The 21,434-nt window shown below is 46.9% G+C and overlaps 1 protein-coding gene and 1 non-coding gene across 2 annotated transcripts in view; both read left to right on the top strand.

Annotated features, from left to right (window-relative positions):
* The first annotated feature begins 1,318 nt into the window (after window positions 1–1,318).
* The window catches only part of LOC126426679 (D-3-phosphoglycerate dehydrogenase), an 81,627-nt gene continuing 61,511 nt past the window's right edge, over window positions 1,319–21,434 (top strand). The window contains exon 1 of the mRNA XM_050088570.1: window positions 1,319–1,554. Within this exon, the coding sequence (XP_049944527.1) occupies window positions 1,420–1,554 (135 nt within the window). The 5' untranslated portion in view covers window positions 1,319–1,419. The remainder of the gene's footprint in view (window positions 1,555–21,434) is intronic.
* Trnas-cga (transfer RNA serine (anticodon CGA)) lies at window positions 14,122–14,196 on the top strand. The gene has a single exon. It is a non-coding gene; the product is annotated as a tRNA-Ser (tRNA).

Genomic DNA, 21,434 nt, shown 5'->3' with positions numbered 1-21,434 from the left:
AAACGTTCGACTGCTGTCCTGACCAGCACATTCTCCAGATCTCTCATCAATTGAAAACGTCTGGTCAATGGTGGCCGAGCAACTGGCTCGTCACAATACGTCAGTCAATACTCTTGATGAACTGTGGTATCATGTTGAAGCTGCATGGGCAGCTGTACCTGTACACGCCATCCGAGCTCTGTTTGACTCAATACCCATGCGTATCAAGGCCCGTTATTACGCTCAGAGGTGGTTGTTCTGGATACTGATTTCTCAGGATGTATGCACCCAAATTGCGTGAAAATGTAATCACATGTCAGTTCTAGTATAATATATTTGTCCAATGAATACCCGTTTATCATCTGCAATTCTTCTTGGTGTAGCAATTTTAATGGTCAGTAGTGTATTTATGCAGCTTCTTTCAGACAGTGCTTCATTACTCATTGTGAGATTACTATAAATACTTTCTACAAGGTCATTAATACAAATTATAAAGAGCAAACCCAGCAGACTTCCCTGGGTTACACCTGAACATATTTCTACATCTGACGATCAGTCTCCAGCTAAGATAACATTCCATGTCCTTCACACCCTGAAATGGTTCAAATGGCTCTGAGCACTAAGGGACTTAACATCTTAGGTCATCAGTCCCCTAGTACGTAGAACTACTTAAACCTAACTAACCTAAGGACATCACACACATCCACGCCCGAGGCAGGATTCGAACCTGCGACTGTAGCAGCAGCGCGGTTCCGGACTGAAGCGCTCTGTGACAGCGGCCGGCAGAAACCTTCAGTCCAGTGACAAACGTCACCTGACACCCCATATGATCGTACTTTCGATAACAACCGCGTATGTAATACCGAGTCAAATGCCTTTCAGAACTCAAGATCAACAGCATCCATTTGACCGCCCTGTTCCAAGGCTTCCGGGATGTCACGTGGGAAAAGCTACGAGTTGTGAAGTAACCGACCGACCGCAGTCTAGCGGAGATGTAAAATGGAACTGTTGTTACAATAATTAAACGCATTATTTCGCTCGAGGGGGCCGGCGAGCTAACGCACCGCGCTGGCGGCGTGGAGCTAGCGGCCGAGTGGGCCATCAATGAGCCAATCTGTCCGTTCTGCGTCAGACCCCACGAGCGCTCGGACGAGATAACGCCAACAATCCGGCCCATGACAACAGCTTTCGCAAGCGTCCGTTCATCCCAGTCACACCACGCGCCCCTCACCCCGTGACAACCGTTTCGCGCAACAAGTGGCCGACGAGCGCGCCCCTACCGGCCGCTGCGCGAAGCTCCGGCGCGCGCGCGCTGTATAAAACCCCACGCTCCGGGCACTGCGCCGTCATTCCGGACGCGGCTGTCGGCGAGGGCACACGGGTGGTTGAAAGTCTGCTTTTCTACAGTGTCTCGAGTACGCGCACTGCTAAACCGCTGACATGCCGGTGAATATCGCTTCCGTTCTGGTCGCGGACGCTGTCCACGAAAGCTGCGACCAAATCTTGCGCGAGTACGGCATCTCCGTGACGCGAAGGCTACGCATGACACCTGAGGAGCTGTTGGAGGAAGTCAAGGTGAGTGTCTGCTCTACGGTCACCTCGTGGCCACAGAATACTTCCGGAATGAATGCGACGGAGTGTCTGTTCATCTGCATCAGTTGACAATTAAGTGCCTGGCCTCTATAGTTTCACTCTCGAACAGCGCGTGGGATAAACGAACCCTTACGGCGGAACAAGAGGGTGACAGACGAAAATATTGCCCAAATTCAGGATTTTTTTTCTCTGTACTGGAATGTAGTAGACAAATGGGGTTTGCTGCCATGAATGAAGCATATATTAAAGTTTTTATTGGTATTTTTTACTGATAAATATTGATATCTTCACTGTGTAATTAGGATTTCGCGAGGCAGCTGTAGAAGGAGATAGATCGAGGGTTGTCGCTATAGCTCCGTTTGTGGTTATCTGAAACATCAACGTATCACCCTGAGCCTTAGAGATGTAATTTTAGTTCGTCATAGTGATTTGAAAAAAGAAGGTGAAATTATAGATATTCGAAAAAAATGACAATACTTGGTCCCTCCTTTTTGACCCAAAGTATACTAAATATCAATACAAAAAAATCGTCTAGGATGAACTGTACACAATTCAATTTGCTTCAAGGAAAACCAAGAATTACTAAAATCGGATGAAGATTGTAGTATGGGCGACGACAACCATGCCGAAAAACAAAGTTTTTGAGAAAAACGTGTTTTAAGTTTGACAAGAATTTTTTGTATAAAAAAAGGGACAAAGCTTGAAATTTACGGGATATCATCGATGCCTGGTCCATAGTAACGGTATAGTGGATGGCCGCATTCTGCTACTTTGACCTGATAAGCCCTCATTTTCGACCTCAAAACTCTCCGTCTTTGAGCGCCTTGCCGCTGGTGTCTCTGTCTTCACGCAATAGTCGCGTTTCTTCGCCGATGTTGATTTGAAGAACGTTTGCCACATGCGTTATTGCAGTATGGCCTACACTGAATAGACTTACGGTCAAATTTGAAGCAAAGTTCACATTTTCGCTTCGGCTGGATGTTACTTTTTGGAGCGTATCTCCAAATCAGACTATTGAAACTTTCGTTCACATTTTGAGTAACGCTCCAGCAAATCAGGTTTACCCAAATCGTGATGGTATCGATAACGACTGTGGCAACCTCTTCTGTGTCGTCCGATCTGGCCGAGCGGTTCTAGGCACTTCAGTTTGGAACCGCGTGACCGCTACGGTCGCAGGTTCGAATCCTGCCTCGGGCATGGATGTGTGTGATGTCCTTAGGTTAGTTAGGTTTAAGTAGTTCTCAGTTCTAGGGGACTGATGACCACAGATGTTAAGTCCCATAGTGCTCAGAGCCATTTGAACCATTTTTTTGAACCTCATCTGTAACGCCTAGGCGGTCCGTGCACGCTCGGCTTCAAACGTTCACAGAATCGTTACTTTTTGGAGTTCGCGCATAATATTTTGGGTAATAATTCTTCAGTGCCTATACGTCCGAATTCCGCAGTAAAAAAATTTCGAATTATTCGCCGTCAAAATTTCGTGCCCCCTTAAATCTTGCTGCGCGTGCTCTGATTTGCCTTATTTTCTTATCATGATCATTCGTTTCTACGTAAGTCGCAGACAACCAAATACTTCCACACTCTGATGACAAAATCGGTGATCGAAATTTAATGAGAAGGTCGTGCCGCAACGAAAAAACCGCTGTTTTAATGACTGCCACCCCAATTCGTGTGTCATATCCGTGACCTCCTCTCCCCTATTTCGCGACGATACAAAACAAGCTGCCTTTCTTTGAACTTTTTCGATGTTCTCCGTCAAGCCTGTCTGGTGCAGGTCCCACACCGCGCACAGCAGTACTCTACGAAAGGGCGGACAAGCGTTGTGTGGGCAGTCTCTTTGGTAGACCTGTCGGATTTTCTAACTGTTCTGCTAATAAATCGCATTTTTTTGGTTTGCTTACCCCACAAAATTATCCGTGTAATCGCTCCAAGTCAAGTTATTCGTAATTGTAACCCCTAGGTATTTTCATCAGGTTGCCCTCCGTGGGGTGGGTGCACGCAAAGACTGTGGTTATATTGGGTTAGACAGAGCAGCAATCAGTCGTAGAAGTAAGTTGCTTTAATATGACATTTATAGTCACAACGCAGATCCGATTTCGACCTGTGTCAGCAGGTCATCATCAATGCAGTGGTATTTAGCTGAATTACAGGCTTCACGTTTCTGTGTCTTATTCTGTAACCGAAATTTAGCGGATTCCCTTTTGTGCTCATGTGGATGACTTCACTCTTTTCACGACTTAGAGTCAATAGCCGCTTGTCGCACCATCTTCTCTAAATCGTTTCGTAATTTGTTTTACTGATCTGATGACTTTTTAAAACGGTGAATGATATCATCTGCAAATAATCTAAGAGGGCGGCTCAGATTGTCTCCTATATCGCTGGGAACAGCATAACGCACTTCGTTGGATAACGCGAGGCGTTACTTCTGTTTTACTTGATGACATTTCATCAGTTACTACATCCTGGCAGGAAATCACGAATCCAGTCGCACAGCTGATACGGTGGTCTATGGGCACGCAATTTGACTGGAAGTCGCTTGTCAGGTACGGTGTTAAAAGCGTTCTGTAAATCTAAAAATATGGGATCAGTTTAACATCCCCTGGTGAGAATAAAGAGGTAGTTTAGTTGCACAAGAACGATATTTTCCACAGTCTGGAACCGCGCGACCACTACGGTCGCAGGTTCGAATCCTGCCTCGGGCATGGATGTATGTGATGTCCTTAGGTTAGTTAGGTTTAAGTAGTTCTAACTTCTAGGGGACTCATGACCTCAGAAGTTAAGTCCCATAGTGCTCAGAGCCATTTGAAGGATATTTTCTGACTCCGTGTTGACTGTGTGTCAATAAATCGTTTCCTTCAAGGTTAACTCTAGAGGAACGGAGGGTTCCAAATGATTGGAAAAGAGCACACATAGTCCCAGTCTTCAAGAAGGGTCGTCGAGCAGATGCGCAAAACTATAGACCTATATCTCTGACGTCGATCTGTTGTAGAATTTTAGAACATGTTTTTTGCTCGAGTATCATGTCGTTTTTGGAAACCCAGAATCTACTATGTAGGAATCAACATGGATTCCGGAAACAGCGATCGTGTGAGACCCAACTCGCTTTATTTGTTCATGAGACCCAGAAAATATTAAATACAGGCAACTTTCCTTGACTTCCGGAAGGCGTTCGATACAGTTCCGTACTGTCGCCTGATAAACAAAGTAAGAGCCTACGGAATATCAGACCAGCTGTGTGGCTGGATTGAAGAGTTTTTAGCAAACAGAACACAGCATGTTGTTATCAATGGAGAGACGTCTACAGACGGTAAGGTAACCTCTGGCGTGCCACAGGGGAGTGTTATGGGACCATTGCTTTTCACAATATATATAAATGACCTAGTAGATAGTGTCGGAAGTTCCATGCGGCTTTTCGCGGATGATGCTGTAGTATACAGAGAAGTTGCAGCATTAGAAATTTGCAGCGAAATGCAGGAAGATCTGCAGCGGATAGGCACTTGGTGCAGGGAGTGGCAACTGACCCTTAACATAGACAAATGTAATGTATTGTGAGTACATAGAAAGAAGGATCCTTTATTGTATGATTATATGATAGCGGAACAAACACTGGTAGCAGTTACTTCTGTAAAATATCTGGGAGTATGCGTGCGGAACGATTTGAAGTGGAATGATCATATAAAATTAATTGTTGGTAAGGCGGGTACCAGGTTGAGATTCATTCGGAGAGTCCTTAGAAAATATAGTCCATCAACAAAGGAGGTGGCTTACAAAACACTCGTTCGACCTATACTTGAGTATTGCTCGTCAGTGTGGGATCCGTACCAGATCGGGTTGACGGAGGAGATAGAGAAGATCCAAAGAAGAGCGGCGCGTTTCGTCACAGGGTTATTTGGTAACCGTGATAGCGTTACGGAGATGTTTAATAAACTCAAGTGGCAGACTCTGCAAGAGAGGCGCTCTGCATCGCGGTGTAGATTGCTCGCCAGGTTTCGAGAGGGTGCGTTTCTGGATGAGGTATCGAATATATTGCTTCCCCCTACTTATACCTCCCGAGGAGATCACGAATGTAAAATTAGAGAGATTAGAGCACGCACGGAGGCTTTCAGACAGTCGTTCTTCCCGCGAACCATACGCGACTGGAACAGGAAAGGGAGGTAATGACAGTGGCACGTAAAGTGCCCTCCGCCACACACCGTTGGGTGGCTTGCGGAGTATAAATGTAGATGTAGATGTAGATTCGAACACAGCATATGTTCCAAAATCCTACGACAAATCCACGTTAGTGATATTGATCTGAAATTTAGCTGATTACTCCCATTTCCTTTCTTGGGTATTGGTGTGACTTTGCGACTTTCTATCCTTTAGGTACGGATCTCTCTATAAGGGAGCCGTTGTATATGATTGATAAATATGGAGCTATTTTTATCAACATTCGATATATGGTGTGATCAATTTCACATTGAAAATTCCTGGCAGATTAAAACTGTGTGCCGGACTGAGACTCGAACTCGGGACCTTCGCCTTTCGCGGGCAAGTGCTCTACCATCTGAGCTACCCAAGCACGACTCACACCCCATCCACACAGCTTTGCTTCCGCCAGTGCCTCGTCTCCTACCTTCCAAACTTTACAGAAGCTCTCCTGCGAACCTTGCAGAACTAGCACTCCTGAAAGAAAGGATATTGCGGAGACATGGCTTAGCTGTGAGGAAGGGGCGTGAGTCGTGGTTGGATAGCTCAGTTGGTAGAGCACTTGCCCGCGAAAGGCAAAGGTCCCGAGTTCGAGTCTCGGTCGGTGCACACAGTTTTAATTTGCCAGGGAGTTTCATATCAGCGCACACTCCGCTGCAGAGTAAAATCTCGATCTGTAATTTTACTATCTTCATGATGACATCGGACTTCAAAATGGTTCAAATGGCTCTGAGCACTATGGGAATTAAGATCTATGGGCCTTAACATCTACGGTCATCAGTCCCCTAGAACTTAGAACTACTTAAACCTAACTAACCTAAGAACATCACACAACACCCAGTCATCACGAGGCAGAGAAAATCCCTGACCCCGCCGGGAATCGAACCCGAAAACCCGGGCGTGGGAAGCGAGAACGCTACCGCACGACCACGAGCTGCGGACACATCGGACTTCCCTACGGACTGAAACTTTATGACGGACTACAAGAGTTGGTGCAAACTTATTCACGATGTGAATATACATCTTACATGGCCTCTACCGTGAAATGGAGGCGAAAAAAGATACATTAGTGAAAGTCTCTTCAGTAGCTCCCAAGGATACAACGTGAGATTTTCGCTCAAAAAAATGGTTCAAACTGCTCTGGGCACTATGGGACGTAACATCTGAGGTCATCAGTCCCCTAGACTTAGAACTACTTGAAACTAACTAACCTAAGGACATCACACACATCTTTGCCCGAGACAGGATTCGAACCTGCGACCGTGGCAGCAGCGCGGTTCCGGACTGTAGCCCGTAGAACCGCTCGGCCACAGCGTCCGGCCCAGCTTAATGTCCGCACACTACATTCGTAGTGCCCCTGCCCATACACTCATTACTCGCGGCAGACAATCTTACCGAGTGCCGTAAGAGTTGGGGCAATGCGTGTGCATCCAGCAGAGACGAAGGAGGTCAATGGCCGATTAGCCTTAACTGTATGAAGATGGTATCTGTTCTTTTGGACACGTCCAAAAGAACAGATACCATCTTCATAGTATACACTTACGCCGGCGCTTTTTCTATCTCCCGGAACATTTAAAAAATTCCGTCTTTCGTATAGCTGTTGCTCTCTCAGTGAAGCGTCTTTAATCTGATATATGGCTGCTAAACGACGGTCCTTTAAGTTTCTTTATTTTTGGGAACAGGGTGAAATCACATGGGGCCATGTCTCCTGAATGTTGAGGGTTGGGCATCATTGCAGCATTGTGTTTGGCCAAAAAATTTGCGAACCAGCAACTAAATGTGGCCAGGCGCATGATCGTAAAGTAAAAACTGTGAATTGTTACGTCACAGATCCTGCCGGCTTACTTTCAGGTTGCTTCACGCAGACGGCACTGAGCTTGTGGTCCGTAGCTAGTGGTGTAGTGGCTGGTGTTGCCGCCTCTGGATCACGGGGTCCCGGGTTCGATTCCCGGCCGGGTTTGGGGATTTTCTCTGCCTGGGAACTGGGTGTTTGTGTTGTCCTCATCATTTCATCATTCGTGACAGTGGCTAGATTGGAATGTGCAAAAATTCAATTGAGCGCCCAGCAAACCAAAAAATGTTCAAACGTGCGTGAAATCTTATGGGACTTAACTGCTAAGGTCATTAGTCCCTAAGCTTACACACTACTTAACCTAAACTATCCTAAGAACAGACACACACTCATGCCGGAGGGAGGACTCGAACCTCCGCCGGGACCAGCCGCACAGTCCATGACTGCAGCGCCTGAAACCGCTCGGCTAATCCCGCGCGGCTCCGAAAACCAAACACGATCACTGAACTTGTGAGCAATACTCCTTCTTGATCGTTCGACCTTGTGTCATGAAGTCGTGATGTGATGGATAGGCCGTTAAAATAGAAGAACCTGGTGGGCATAGGCACATCTGATACAACTTGTGCAGTTTTTTTTGTGTTGTAGCTATCTATAGTATTTTCACTGGGAAGATGGAACTTAGTTTCGACGTCGTATCCGCAAGCCCATGTTTAATCGCCTGTTTTGACGTGTTTCAGAAATTCTGCATCGTTACTGACTTCATATAACTATTCTCGCATTCATCTGTAGTTCGCCGGCCGGGGTGGCCGAGCGGTTCTAGGCGCTACAGTCTGGAACTGCGCCACCGCTACGGTCGCAGGTTCGAATCCTGCCTCGGGCATGGATGTGTGTGACGTCCGTAGGTTAGTTAGGTTTAAGTAGTTCTAAGTTATAGGGGACTGATGACCTCAGATGTTAAGTCCCATAGTGCTCAGCCATCTGTAGTTCAACAATTTTGGAACAAGTTTTCGTACCCGAAACAGCTAACCGATGTGCCAACATCATCATCCACTTTCCCGACTGCGATTTGGGGATAGTACGTCACCACTTCTCCGTCATTTCTCACGACTTCGTCGGCTAATGATGTCCGCTGGATATCTTCACAGAGCTTTCCGGGACGTATCCCACCACACGCGAATCCTTGTTTCATTCATAGCACACTCGCCAAAAGCGGTGTTTAACATTTCTAAAACTTTGCAGTACTTTGTTGTGTAGTTATAACACAATTCAATATAAATTTTTTGATAATTTTTATACAAAATAAACAATCAGTACTATCAAAACACCCGTTGGTCTTTGGCGGCTGACAACAAACTAAATAGCCACTGTGGCTATCATTTTACTCACAAGCGAACCTCCCCATCGCACCCCCCTCAGATTTAGTTATAAGTTGGCACAGTGGATAGGCCTTGAAAAGCTGAACACAGATCAATCGAGAAAACAGGAAGAAGTTGTGTGGAAGTATTAAAAAAAATAAGCAAAATATACAAACAGTAGTCTATGCACAAGATATGCAACATCAAGGAGAGTGTGAGCTCAGGAGCGCCGTGGTCCCGTGGTTAGCGTGAGCAGCTGCAGTACGAGAGGTCCTTGGTTCAAGTCTTCCCTCGAGTGAAAAGTGTAATTTTTTATTTTCAGACAATTATTATCTGTCCGTCCGTCCGTCCGATGCTATCACTGTTTTGGGAGTGATTATCACATCCACAAGAAAACCTAAATCGGGCAAGGTAGAAGAACCTTTTTACCCATTCGCCAAGTGTACAAGTTAGGTGGGTCGACAACATATTCCTGTCATGTGACGCACATGCCGTCACCAGTGTCGTATAGAATTTATCAGACGTGTTTTCCTGTGGAGGAATCGGTTGACCTATGACCTTGCGATCAAATGTTTTCGGTTCCCATTGGAGAGGCACGTCCTTTCGTCTACTAATCGCACGGTTTTGCGGTGCGGTCGCAAAACACAGACACTAAACTTATTACAGTGAAAAGAGACGTCAATGGACGAACGGACAGATCATAACTTTGCGAAAATAAAGAAAGTAAACTGTTCACTCGAGGGAAGACTTAAACCTAGGATCTCTCCTTCCCCAGCTGCTCACGCTGACAATGGGACCACGGCGCTCCTGAATACATATGGTCCTTGATGTTACTTATCTTGCGCATGGACTACTCAGATGGTATATTTTTTATTTTTTTTTTCATTCTTCCACACAACTTCTTCCTGTTTTCTCGATTGATCTGTGTTCAGTTTTTCAAGGCCTATCCACTGTGCCAACTTATAATAACTAAATCTGAGGGGGGTGAGATGGGGAGGTTCCCTTGTCAGTGATGTTTACAAATACAACGACGGAAAAAATAGCACGAATAGAATTAATACAAGCCGCAAAATTACCTAACTGCCGTGACATTCTGAACACACCTCGTAATACGCCTATTGTAGACGGGGGTATCCGCCAATCGCTAGTGACGTCACGGCCTTGGAAGTGACCGATTTCCGGAACAACAACTTCAAGGTCACAGCGCGCTCTTGGTGGCTGTGAACATAAACACGAGCGCGTGGAACCGCGGTAGGTAAACAGGCTAAGCTCAGTTGCTTCTCGGAACGCGTGCGTGCTTGGCTAAACGCGAGCTGTTGCGTCGTAAGATGACGAAGCGACACACACACACACACACACACAACCACGAGCTGTAGTAAACACACTCCCACACGGTACAATGGCCAGTCAATGTAGCTAAGTCAACTCAAAGTCAACAAGGCACTGGGATCTGTAACACGACAGCCTGTAAATGGTTCAAATGGCTCTGAGCACTATGGGACTTAACATCTGTGGTCATCAGTCCCCTAGAACTTAGAACTACTTAAACCTAACTAACTTAAGGACATCACACACATCCATGCCCGAGGCAGGATTCGAACCTGCGACCGCAGCGGTCGCGCGGTTCCGGACTGCGCGCCTAGAACCGCTAGACCACCGCGGCCGGCTAAACGACAGCCTACTGTAAAGGGAAGAAACACTTTATTCAATGACAAACACGCGACCTTGGACGCAGCTACGCAGCTACGTTAGCGAACTGTTCCGAACGTTTTGCGGTGCAGCGACCGCGCTGAAATATCAAACAACGGCCAACGGTCAAATTGTCCTAGGCGAGCGCGCACGTGTAACGCCACCTAGGCACATACGAGGCAGTGTGCGACTCGAGTTGTGGCGAAGCGGACACGATCTAATTGTTTGATACACTCCTGGGAATGGAAAAAAGAACACATTGACACCGGTGTGTCAGACCCACCATACTTGCTCCGGACACTGCGAGAGGGCTGTACAAGCAATGATCACACGCACGGCACAGCGGACACACCAGGAACCGCGGTGTTGGCCGTCGAATGGCGCTAGCTGCGCAGCATTTGTGCACCGCCGCCGTCAGTGTCAGCCAGTTTGCCGTGGCATACGGAGCTCCATCGCAGTCTTTAACACTGGTAGCATGCCGCGACAGCGTGGACGTGAACCGTATGTGCAGTTGACGGACTTTGAGCGAGGGCGTATAGTGGGCATGCGGGAGGCCGGGTGGACGTACCGCCGAATTGCTCAACACGTGGGGCGTGAGGTCTCCACAGTACATCGATGTTGTCGCCAGTGGTCGGCGGAAGGTGCACGTGCCCGTCGACCTGGGACCGGACCGCAGAGACGCACGGATGCACGCCAAGACCGTAGGATCCTACGCAGTGCCGTAGGGGACCGCACCGCCACTTCCCAGCAAATTAGGGACACTGTTGCTCCTGGGGTATCGGCGAGGACCATTCGCAACCGTCTCCATGAAGCTGGGCTACGGTCCCGCACACCGTTAGGCCGTCTTCCGCTCACGCCCCAACATCGTGCAGCCCGCCTCCAGTGGTGTCGCGACAGGCGTGAATGGAGGGACGAATGGAGACGTGTCGTCTTCAGCGATGAGAGTCGCTTCTGCCTTGGTGCCAATGATGGTCGTATGCGTGTTTGGCGCCGTGCAGGTGAGCGCCACAATCAGGACTGCATACGACCGAGGCACACAGGGCCAACACCCGGCATCATGGTGTGGGGAGCGATCTCCTACACTGGCCGTACACCACTGGTGATCGTCGAGGGGACACTGAATAGTGCACGGTACATCCAAACCGTCATCGAACCCATCGTTCTACCATTCCTAGACCGGCAAGGGAACTTGCTGTTCCAACAGGACAATGCACGTCCGCATGTATCCCGTGCCACCCAACGTGCTCTAGAAGGTGTAAGTCAACTACCCTGGCCAGCAAGATCTCCGGATCTGTCCCCCATTGAGCATGTTTGGGACTGGATGAAGCGTCGTCTCACGCGGTCTGCACGTCCAGCACGAACGCTGGTCCAACTGAGGCGCCAGGTGGAAATGGCATGGCAAGCCGTTCCACAGGACTACATCCAGCATCTGTACGATCGTCTCCATGGGAGAATAGCAGCCTGCATTGCTGCGAAAGGTGGATATACACTGTACTAGTGCCGACATTGTGCATGCTCTGTTGCCTGTGTCTATGTGCCTGTGGTTCTGTCAGTGTGATCATGTGATGTATCTGACCCCAGGAATGTGTCAATAAAGTTTCCCCTTCCTGGGACAATGAATTCACGGTGTTCTTATTTCAATTTCCAGGAGTGTATTTCCGCGCGAAGTCGACGCGGTTTGCAGTGTGTTTCACGTCTTAAAACGGCTGAAATTTTAATCAGTGCTGGTTCAAGAACGGCGTGTATTGAGGGACAACAGAATTAAAAATTATCATAAGCGATTAATATCATACCGTGATTGGGGGGGGGGGGGGGAAGTTGCGAATATAATTGGTGCTGCAAGTAACTACATGTGTAACATACATTTATTAAGCAGTGTTGTTCACTTTCTGTGCGCAGGATTATCTTCAACATACAATTTAAAATTTTTCTTCATTGCCAATATAAAGGATACCACAAGTAAGAGCACACAACACGTTTTTAAGCAGTGTACTGTACATTCATTTTTACAGGATTTTGTTCAAAATACAATTTAAAATCATCCCTCACTTGCACAGCTGCTCGTCATGATGCATTGTATCTCGTCTGCAAATTGTCTTGTCCTGAATTTGGTATATTTCGGTATAGATCTAAGTTCTAGGGGACTGATGACCTCAGATGTTAAGTCCCATAGTGCTCAGAGCCATATGAACCATTTTGTGATTTGAAGTATCATATGCGTATAAAAAGTAAAATGGCTCTGAGCACTATGGGACTTAACATCTCTGGTCATCAGTCCCGTAGAACTTAGAACTACTTAGACCTAACTAACCTAAGGACATCACACACACCCATGCCCGAGGCAGGATTCGAACCTGCGACCGTAGCGGTCACGTGGTTCCAAACTGAAGCGCCTAGAGCCGCACGGCCACACAGGCCGGCTATAAAAAGTAAAAATTTCAGCTGTTTTCACATTCAGTACTTTTACTGACTTCGGTGGTGCTTGAGCGAGGCTTCCTTGGTGAACAGCGGCTATTTGCACGGGAGTCTAGGTTCGGACGCCGTTGGTGGCGGTCAGGCTGTGTTAGCCTTGTGTTGCAAGAAAGTTTTATCTGATGAGCGGTGAAACAGCCGCTAGTTCTCGTGTGTGAATTATTCAGAGTTCCTACTTTCGCACACAGATATTAGGACTGAAACTTCCTGGCAGATTAAAAGTGTGTGCCCGACCGCGACTCGAACTCGGGACCTTTGCCTTTCGCGGGCAAGTGCTCTACCATCTGAGCTACCGAAGCACGACTCACGCCCGGTACTCACAGCTGTACTTCTGCCGGTAGCTCGTCTCCTACCTTCCAAACTTTACAGAAGCTCTCCTGCGAACCTTGCAGAACTAGCACTCCTGAAAGAAAGGATATTGCGGAGACATGGCTTAGCCACAGCCTGGGGGATGTTTCCAGAATGAGATTTTCACTCTGCAGCGGAGTGTGCGCTGATATGAAACTTCCTGGGAGATTAAAACCTGTTCGCTGTTCAGACTATATTTATTTATTGCCAAATCATAGACCTGTTACCTGATGTTTAAAACAGGTCGTACATCTTACAATTTTCGTTTTTCATCTTTTTACAGTTTTCTTTCCTTTTGTTTTATCTACAAAATTTACAAAGAATGATTCAAAATAACAATAATTTGAGGTTGAAATATAAATAAAATTTTGTTGTTTTTAAGAAGAATATAAAAAGAAGATAGGATAGATGAGAGATTTGTTAGTACCATCACCGAGTGTGACTGACGGTGAATACCTCGGAATGGTTTCATCGAGCCGTTGACGGCCAGTCACACACACACACACACACACACACACACACACACACACACACGCAAATAAAAAAACTGTGTGCCCGACCGAGACTCGAACTCGGGACCTTTGCCCTTCGCGGACAAGTGTTCTACCAACTGAGCTACCGAAGCACGACTCACGGCCGGTACTCTGTAAAGGTAGGAGACGAGGAACTGGCAGAAGTAAAGCTGTGAGTACCGGCCGTGAGTCGTGCTTCGGTAGCTCAGTTGGTAGAGCACTTGCCCCCGAAAGGCAAAGGTCCCGAGTTCGAGTCTCGGTCGGGCACACAGTTTTAATCTGCCAGGAAGTTTCATATGAGCGCACACTCCGCTGCTGAATGAAAATCTCATTCTAGATATTAGGACTGCTTACAAAACACTCGTGGGACCGATTCCAAAAGATTACTCAAGTGCGTGGGACCCGTACCAGATAGGACTAATAGGGGATATTGAACATATACAGAGAAGGGCAGTGCGAATGGTGACAGATTCCTAGAGTGACCATTTAAAGCCTTGTCTAGAAACTTTTGTTAACAGACTTTCTCAGGACAGTTTACATCTGTCCTCAAGAGCCTGCCAGTTCACTTCCTTCAGTATCTCTCCGACACCCTCCCATGGATTAAACATCCCACCTTCCAAACTTCTGTTCTTTGTATCTCCTTTGGAAGTTCCTATATGTATAAAAAGAAACATGTATTACAGGCCACTGAAGATGCTTGTAAATAAGAAAAGCGAAACGCGTATGGTAATAAACAAACTGTCTTCAGTTAGTTGCATAGACGGAACATACCTCCATGAATTTTGGAAGCGGCTACGGAACGACAGAAAACAGAAAAAAATGACGAAACAAAACAGTGCTTATGTGGCGATTATCAGGTATCAAAACGAAACAACGTCAACATTCATTTGGGCCGCTGTGTAATTCCCCTGTGACTCGAAACGATGGCTTGTCGCTCCCGTGCACTGCAAGGGCTAGAATACACCGGCTGCTCGTTAAGTGTGAGAGGCAGCTCCTGGAGGCAGGGTTTGTCTGGCGCGCCGATGCTGTTGGCTACGCTGGAGGGCTGAAGGCCAACAGGTCGTGTGTGTGTGTGTGTGTGCCCTTGCCAAGGTCAACGGCCGGCTCAGTTTGTGGCTCCCACTGCCAGCAATACGAACGCCCTTCCCTGTCCTACGCTACGCTAGCTCGCGGTGCGCGTTAGTATACGTAGCTCTTTATTCACATGAAGTGCTCAGTGCTATTGACAAGCGATTTCAGATCGATTCCGTTTGCCTGGATTTCCGGAAGGCTTTCGACACTGTACCACACAAGCGGCTCGTAGTAGAATTGCGTGCTTATGGAATATCGCCTCAGTTATGTGACTGGATTTGCGATTTCCTGTCAGAGAGGTCACACAGTTCGTAGGAATTGACGGAAAGTCATCGAGTGAAACAGAAATGATTTCAGGCGTTCCCCAAGGTAGTTTATACGCCCTTTGCTCTTCCTTTATGTATATAAACGATTTGAGAGACAATCTGAGCAGCCGTCTTCTGTTGTTTGTAGATGAAGCTGTCGTTTATCGACTAATAAAGTCATCAGAAGATCAACACAAACTGCAAAACGATTGCCCGCATCTCGTGGTCGTGCGGTAGCGTTCTCGCTTCCCACGCCCGGGTTCCCGGGTTCGATTCCCGGCGGGGTCAGGGATTTTCTCTGCCTCGTGATGGCTGGGTGTTGTGTGATGTCCTTAGGTTAGTTAGGTTTAAGTAGTTCTAGGGGACTGATGACCATAGATGTTAAGTCCCATAGTGCTCAGACCCATTTGAACCATTTTTTGCAAAACGATTTAGAAAAGAAATCTGAATGGTGCGAAAGCTGGCAGTTGACCCTAAATAACGAAAAGTGTGAGGTCATCCACATGAGTGCAAAAAGGAACTCGTTAAACTTCGGTTACACGATACATCAGTCTAATCTAAAAGCCGTAAATTCAACTAAATACCTAGGTATTACAATTTCGAACAACGTAAATTGGAAAGAACACATAGAAAATGTTGTCGGGATGGCTAACCAAAGACTGCGTATCGTTGGAAGGACACTTAGAAAATGTAACAGACCTACTAGGGAGACTGCCTACACTACGCTTGTCCGCCCTCTTTTAGAATACTGCTGCGTGGTGTGGGATCTTTACCAGGTAGGACCGACGGAGTACATCGAAAAAGTTCAAAGAAAGGCAGCAAGTTTTGTATTACCGCGAAAAATGGGAGAGTGTGTCACAGAAATGATACAGGATTTGGGATAGAAATCATTAAAAGAAAGGCGTTTTTCGTTGCGACGGAATCTTCTCACGAAATTCCAATCACCAACTTTCTCCTCTGAATTCGAAAATATTTTGTTGACACCGACCTACATAGGGCAGAATGATCACCACGATAAAATAAGGGAAATCAGAGCTCGTACGGAAAGATAAGGTGTTCATTCTTTCCGCGCGCTTTACGAGATTGGAATAATAGAGGATTGTGAAGGTGGTTCGGTGAACCCTTTGCCAGGCACTTAAATGTGATTTGAAGAAATCTGGTAACGAATGCAGGTCGCTTATCGAGTTTGAGCCGAAAAGAGGTGATAGGGAAGCCGTATATGAGAAGGGAGTGAGATAGGTCTGATGTTACTAATACATTGGAATTACGAATTAACAAACGCCTTCCGTCACAACTTTTCGTGTTTTATTAAGTACACGATGCATTTCGGACGCTGTGGGTCCGTCATCAGGTGTAACTTGTCCTAATAAATGCTTTATTTTTTCCCTTCAATTAGGTGAAACGTATATTTCTCTCATGCATTTCACCTCATTCAAGCGAAAAAAGCAAAGTATGTACGAAGAGAAATTACGCCTGATGATGGACCCACAGGGTCTGAAATGCATCGTGTACTTAATAAAATTCGAAAAGTTGTGACTGAAGGCGTTTGTTAATTCATACTTCCAATGTACTGAATACAGTCACGTTTGAAGCCGCGAAATACGTATAAAATTAGATTGATGTTATTAAGTCTGTATGCTGGGCAAGTGGTTAAGGAAACAAATGACAAAGTTGGAGAGGGGAGTGAAATTAAAAGGTTCAAATGGCTCTGAGCACTGTGGGACTTAACATGTGAGGTCATCAGTCCCTTAGAACTTAGAACTACTTAAACCTAACAAACCTAAGGACATCACCACATCTATGCCCGAGGCAGGATTCAAACCTGCGACCGTAGCGGTCGCGCGGTTCCGAACTGTAGCGCCTAGAACCGCTCGGTCACTCCGGCCGGCTACAACGGTCTGTGGCGCGTTGCTTGTATAACAGCGAACGGGAAGGGCGGAGCGGTACAAACAAAGCGAACACCACCCTTTGCCATGCACTTAGGGACTCGGAGGAACCTACTGTAGAATACATGGGCCCAACAACATGCCGAATGGACCGCTCAGGTTTGTATCACGTTCTCTTCACCGATGAGTGTTACAGACAATCGTCGGAGACGTGTTTGGAGGCAAGCCCGTCAGGCTAAACGCCTTAGACACACTATCCAGCGAGTGCAGCAAGGTGGAGGTTCCCTGCTGTTTTGGGGTGGCATTATGTGAGGCCGACGTACGCCGCTGGTGGTCACGGAAGGCGCCGTAACGGCTGTACGATACGTGAATGCCATCCTCCGACCGATAGTGCAACTATATTGGCAGCATATTCGCGAGGCAGTCGCCTTCGTGGACGACAGTTCGGGCCTCCATCGTGCATATCTTCGGAATGACTTCCTTCAGGATAACGACATCGCTCGGCTGGAGTGGCAAACATGTTCTCCAGACATGAAACCTATTTAACATGCCTGGGATAGACTGAAAAAGGCTGTTTATGGACGGCGAGACCCACCAACCGCTCTGAGGAATCTACGCCAAATCGCCGTTGACGAGTGGGACAATCTGGACCAACAATAAAATGGGCGGAAATGATGTTTAAGTTGATCTCTATTCCAATTATCTGTAGTTTCCGAAACTGTCGGAACCAAGGTGATGCAAAACTTCTTTTGATGTGTGTATTAATAATACCACTTCATGTAACTTTTTGTCAGTTGGGTTACTGAAACATTAACCTTATGGTTAATGGTCTACATAGGCGACAACATATATCTTGAAACTTCCTGGCAGATTAAAACTGTGTGCCGGACCGAGACTGGAACTGGGGACCTTTGCCTTTCGCGGGCAAGTGCTCTACCATCTGAGCTACCGAAGCACGACTCACGCCCGGTACTCACAGCTTTACTTCTGTCAGTATCTCGTCTCCTACCTTCCAAACTTTACAGGAGCTCTCCTGCGAACCTTGCAGAACTAGCACTCCTGGAAGAAAGGATATTGTGGAGACATGGCTTAGCCACAGGCTGGGGGATGAATCCAGAATGAGATTTTTCACTCTGCAGCGGAGTGTGCGCTGATTGGAAACTTCCTGGCAGATGAAAACTGTGTGCCGGACCGAGACTCGAGACCTTTGCCTGGGTCCCGAGTTCGAGTCTCGGTCCGGCACACAGTTTTCATCTGCCAGGAAGTTTCATATCAGCGCACACTCCGCTGCAGAGTGAAAATATCATTCTGGAAACATATTTCTTGATTGTGACGCAGTTCACTTCTTAAATATACGACTAATGACAATCTAATGTTGGTTGTAAAGAATAGAAGAAGCAAAAGTGAGAAAAAGCGATTATAATTTTAAACGTAATATTTTGCAAAATCGTCGGTCGATCTTCAACACGCTGATGCGTGATGGTGAACATTTTTTTTTCTTACCTTTTTTTTTCTAAGTGTATTACGAGCACTTACGGCTCCGACAATGTTTTCCCGATCAGCTGCAGCATCGTGTTAAGACGGTCGTCGTAGAACATTACTAGTGCCACGTAACTTGCTTAAGACATTTAAAAATCGTATTAGGACAAGGAGTAAATTTGACAACAAGAAGCCATTGAAGTGAATAACAATAACTTTACACACTACTGGCCATTAAAATTGCTACACCACGAAGATGACATGCTACAGACGCGAAATTTAACCGACAGGAAGGAAGATGCTGTGATATGCAAATGATTAGCTCTTCAGAGCATTCACACAAGGTTTGCGCCGGTGGCGACACCTACAACGTGCTGACATGAGGAAAGTTTCCAGCCGATTTCTCGTACACAAACAGCAGTTGGCCGGCATTGCCTGGTGAAACGTTGTTGTGATGCCTCGTGTAAGGAGGAGAAACGCGTACCATCACGTTTCCGACTTTGATAAAGGTCGGATTGTAGGCTATCGCGATTGCGGTTTATCGTATCGCGACATTGCTGCTCGCGTTGGTCGAGATCCAATGACTGTTAGCAGAATATGGAATCGGTGGGTTCAGGAGGGTAATACGGAACGCCGTGCTGGATCGCAGCGGTCTCGTATCACTAGCAGTCGAGATGACAGGCATCTTATCCGCACGGCTAAAACGGATCGTGTAGCCACGTCTCGATCCCTGAGTCAACAGATGGGGACGTTTGCAAGACGACAACCATCTGCACGAACAGTTCGGCGACGTTTGCAGCAGCACGGACTATCAGCTCGTAGACCATGGCTGCCGTTATCCCTGACGCTGCATCACACAGAGGAGCGCCTGCGATGGTGCACTCGATGACGAAGCTGGGTGCAAGAATGGCAAAACGTCACTTTTTCGGATGAATCCAGGTTCTGTTTACAGCATCACGATGGTCGCATCCGTTTTTGGCGACATCGCGGTGAACGCACATTGGAAGCGTGTATTCGTCATAGCCATACTGTCGTATGACCCGACGTTACGGTATGGGGTGCCATTGGTTACACGTCTCGGTCATCTCTTGTTCACATTGACGTCACTTTGAACAGTGGACGTTACATTTCAGATGTGTTACGACCTGTGGCCCTACCCTTCATTCGATCCCTACGAAAACCTACATTTCAGCAGGATAATGCACGACCGCACGTTGCAGGTCCTGTACGGGCCTTTCTGGATACAGAAAATGTTCGACTGCTGCCCTGGCCAGCCCATTGTCCAGATCTCTCACGAATTGAAAACGTTTGGTCAATGGTGGCCGAACAACTGGCTCGTCACAATACACCAGGCACTACTCCTGATGAACTGTGATATCGTGTTGAAGCTGCACGGGCAGCTGTACCTGTACACGCCATCCGAGCTCTGTTTGACTCAATGCCCAGGCGTATCGAGGCTGTTATATCGGCCAGAGGTGGTTGTTCTGGGTACTGACTTCTCAGGATCTGTTCACCTAAATTGCGTGAAAATGTAATCACACGTCAGTTCTAGTATAATATATTTGTCCAATGAATACCCGTTTATCATCTGCATTTCTTCTTGGTGTAGCAATTTTAATGGTCAGTGGTGTAGTTAACTCGACTCCGTTGAGGAGGAACGCTACGGCGCTTCAGAGTAGACGGTGGCGGGTCACTGGAAAAGAGTCAGAGCACACACTCCTGTACAATTTTCCTGTATCTCTGAGATCGGGAGGCCGTGAAAAAGAAGTTCAGTGTTTTGTTACAGGCTATTGCAGCGGGGGCCTATAGCGAGGACCCAGCCGGTAGGCTCAGTCGGGCAGAGAAAGTCGTCCTGGATGCAGAGGTTGGCGAAACCGGGTTGCGAACCAGAGACCCACTTACCTCTGCACACGTGTGCGGCAGCCGCAACCCACACCCACCTGCACCGCTAGTCAAGCCTACGTCTCCATAGACAATTTCAGGCCTCACTGCCCTCCCCGAGTACGAGACTAACAATTGCTTGATGACTCAGGATGTTTCGCATCAACCTATCCCTTCTTTTAGTCGAGTTGCGCCACAAATTTCTTTTCTTCCCAATTCAACTCTGTACCTCCTCGGCCGTTAGTCAATGTGCCCATCCAATCTTCAAAATTCGTCAGTAGCACCACATTTCAAAAGCTTCTATTCACTTCTTATGTGGACGGTTAATCTTCCGCATTTCACTTCCGTACAACGCTACAGTCCAGACAAATATCGTCGTAAAAGACTTCCCAACACTTAAATTTATAATCGATGTTAACAATTTTCTCTTCTCCAGAAACGCTTCTCTTGCTATTGCCAGTCGCATTCCCTCCACTGCGGCCATCGTCCGTTATTATGCTCTCCAAACAGCAAAATACATGTACCACTTTAGCTATCCCATCCGCTAAGACTTTTTTCGAAAAAGCTAGAAAAATCCGCTAAGGAAGTTGAAGCGTTTTGACGTGTTCTACACTGAAGAAGGCCACACGCCAATCGGATTTTTGTAAATTTTTTGTATTTATTGTACCTAAAGTTCATGCCTCAAATATCAATCATCCAAACCAACTCAGTGCAAGGGTTTCCAAGCGCATTTAATACCTACATCTACGTGATTACTCTGCTATTCACAATAATGTGCCTGGCAGAGGGTTCAGTGAACCACCTTCAAGCTGTCTCTCTACCGTTCCACTCTCGAACGGCACGCGGGAAAAACAAGCACTTTTAATTTTTCTGTGCCAGCCCTG

The sequence above is a fragment of the Schistocerca serialis genome, chromosome 11 (assembly GCF_023864345.2).
Source record: "Schistocerca serialis cubense isolate TAMUIC-IGC-003099 chromosome 11, iqSchSeri2.2, whole genome shotgun sequence".
Lineage (NCBI taxonomy): Eukaryota > Metazoa > Arthropoda > Insecta > Orthoptera > Acrididae > Schistocerca > Schistocerca serialis.
This window is presented reverse-complemented; position numbering and strand designations above follow the sequence as displayed.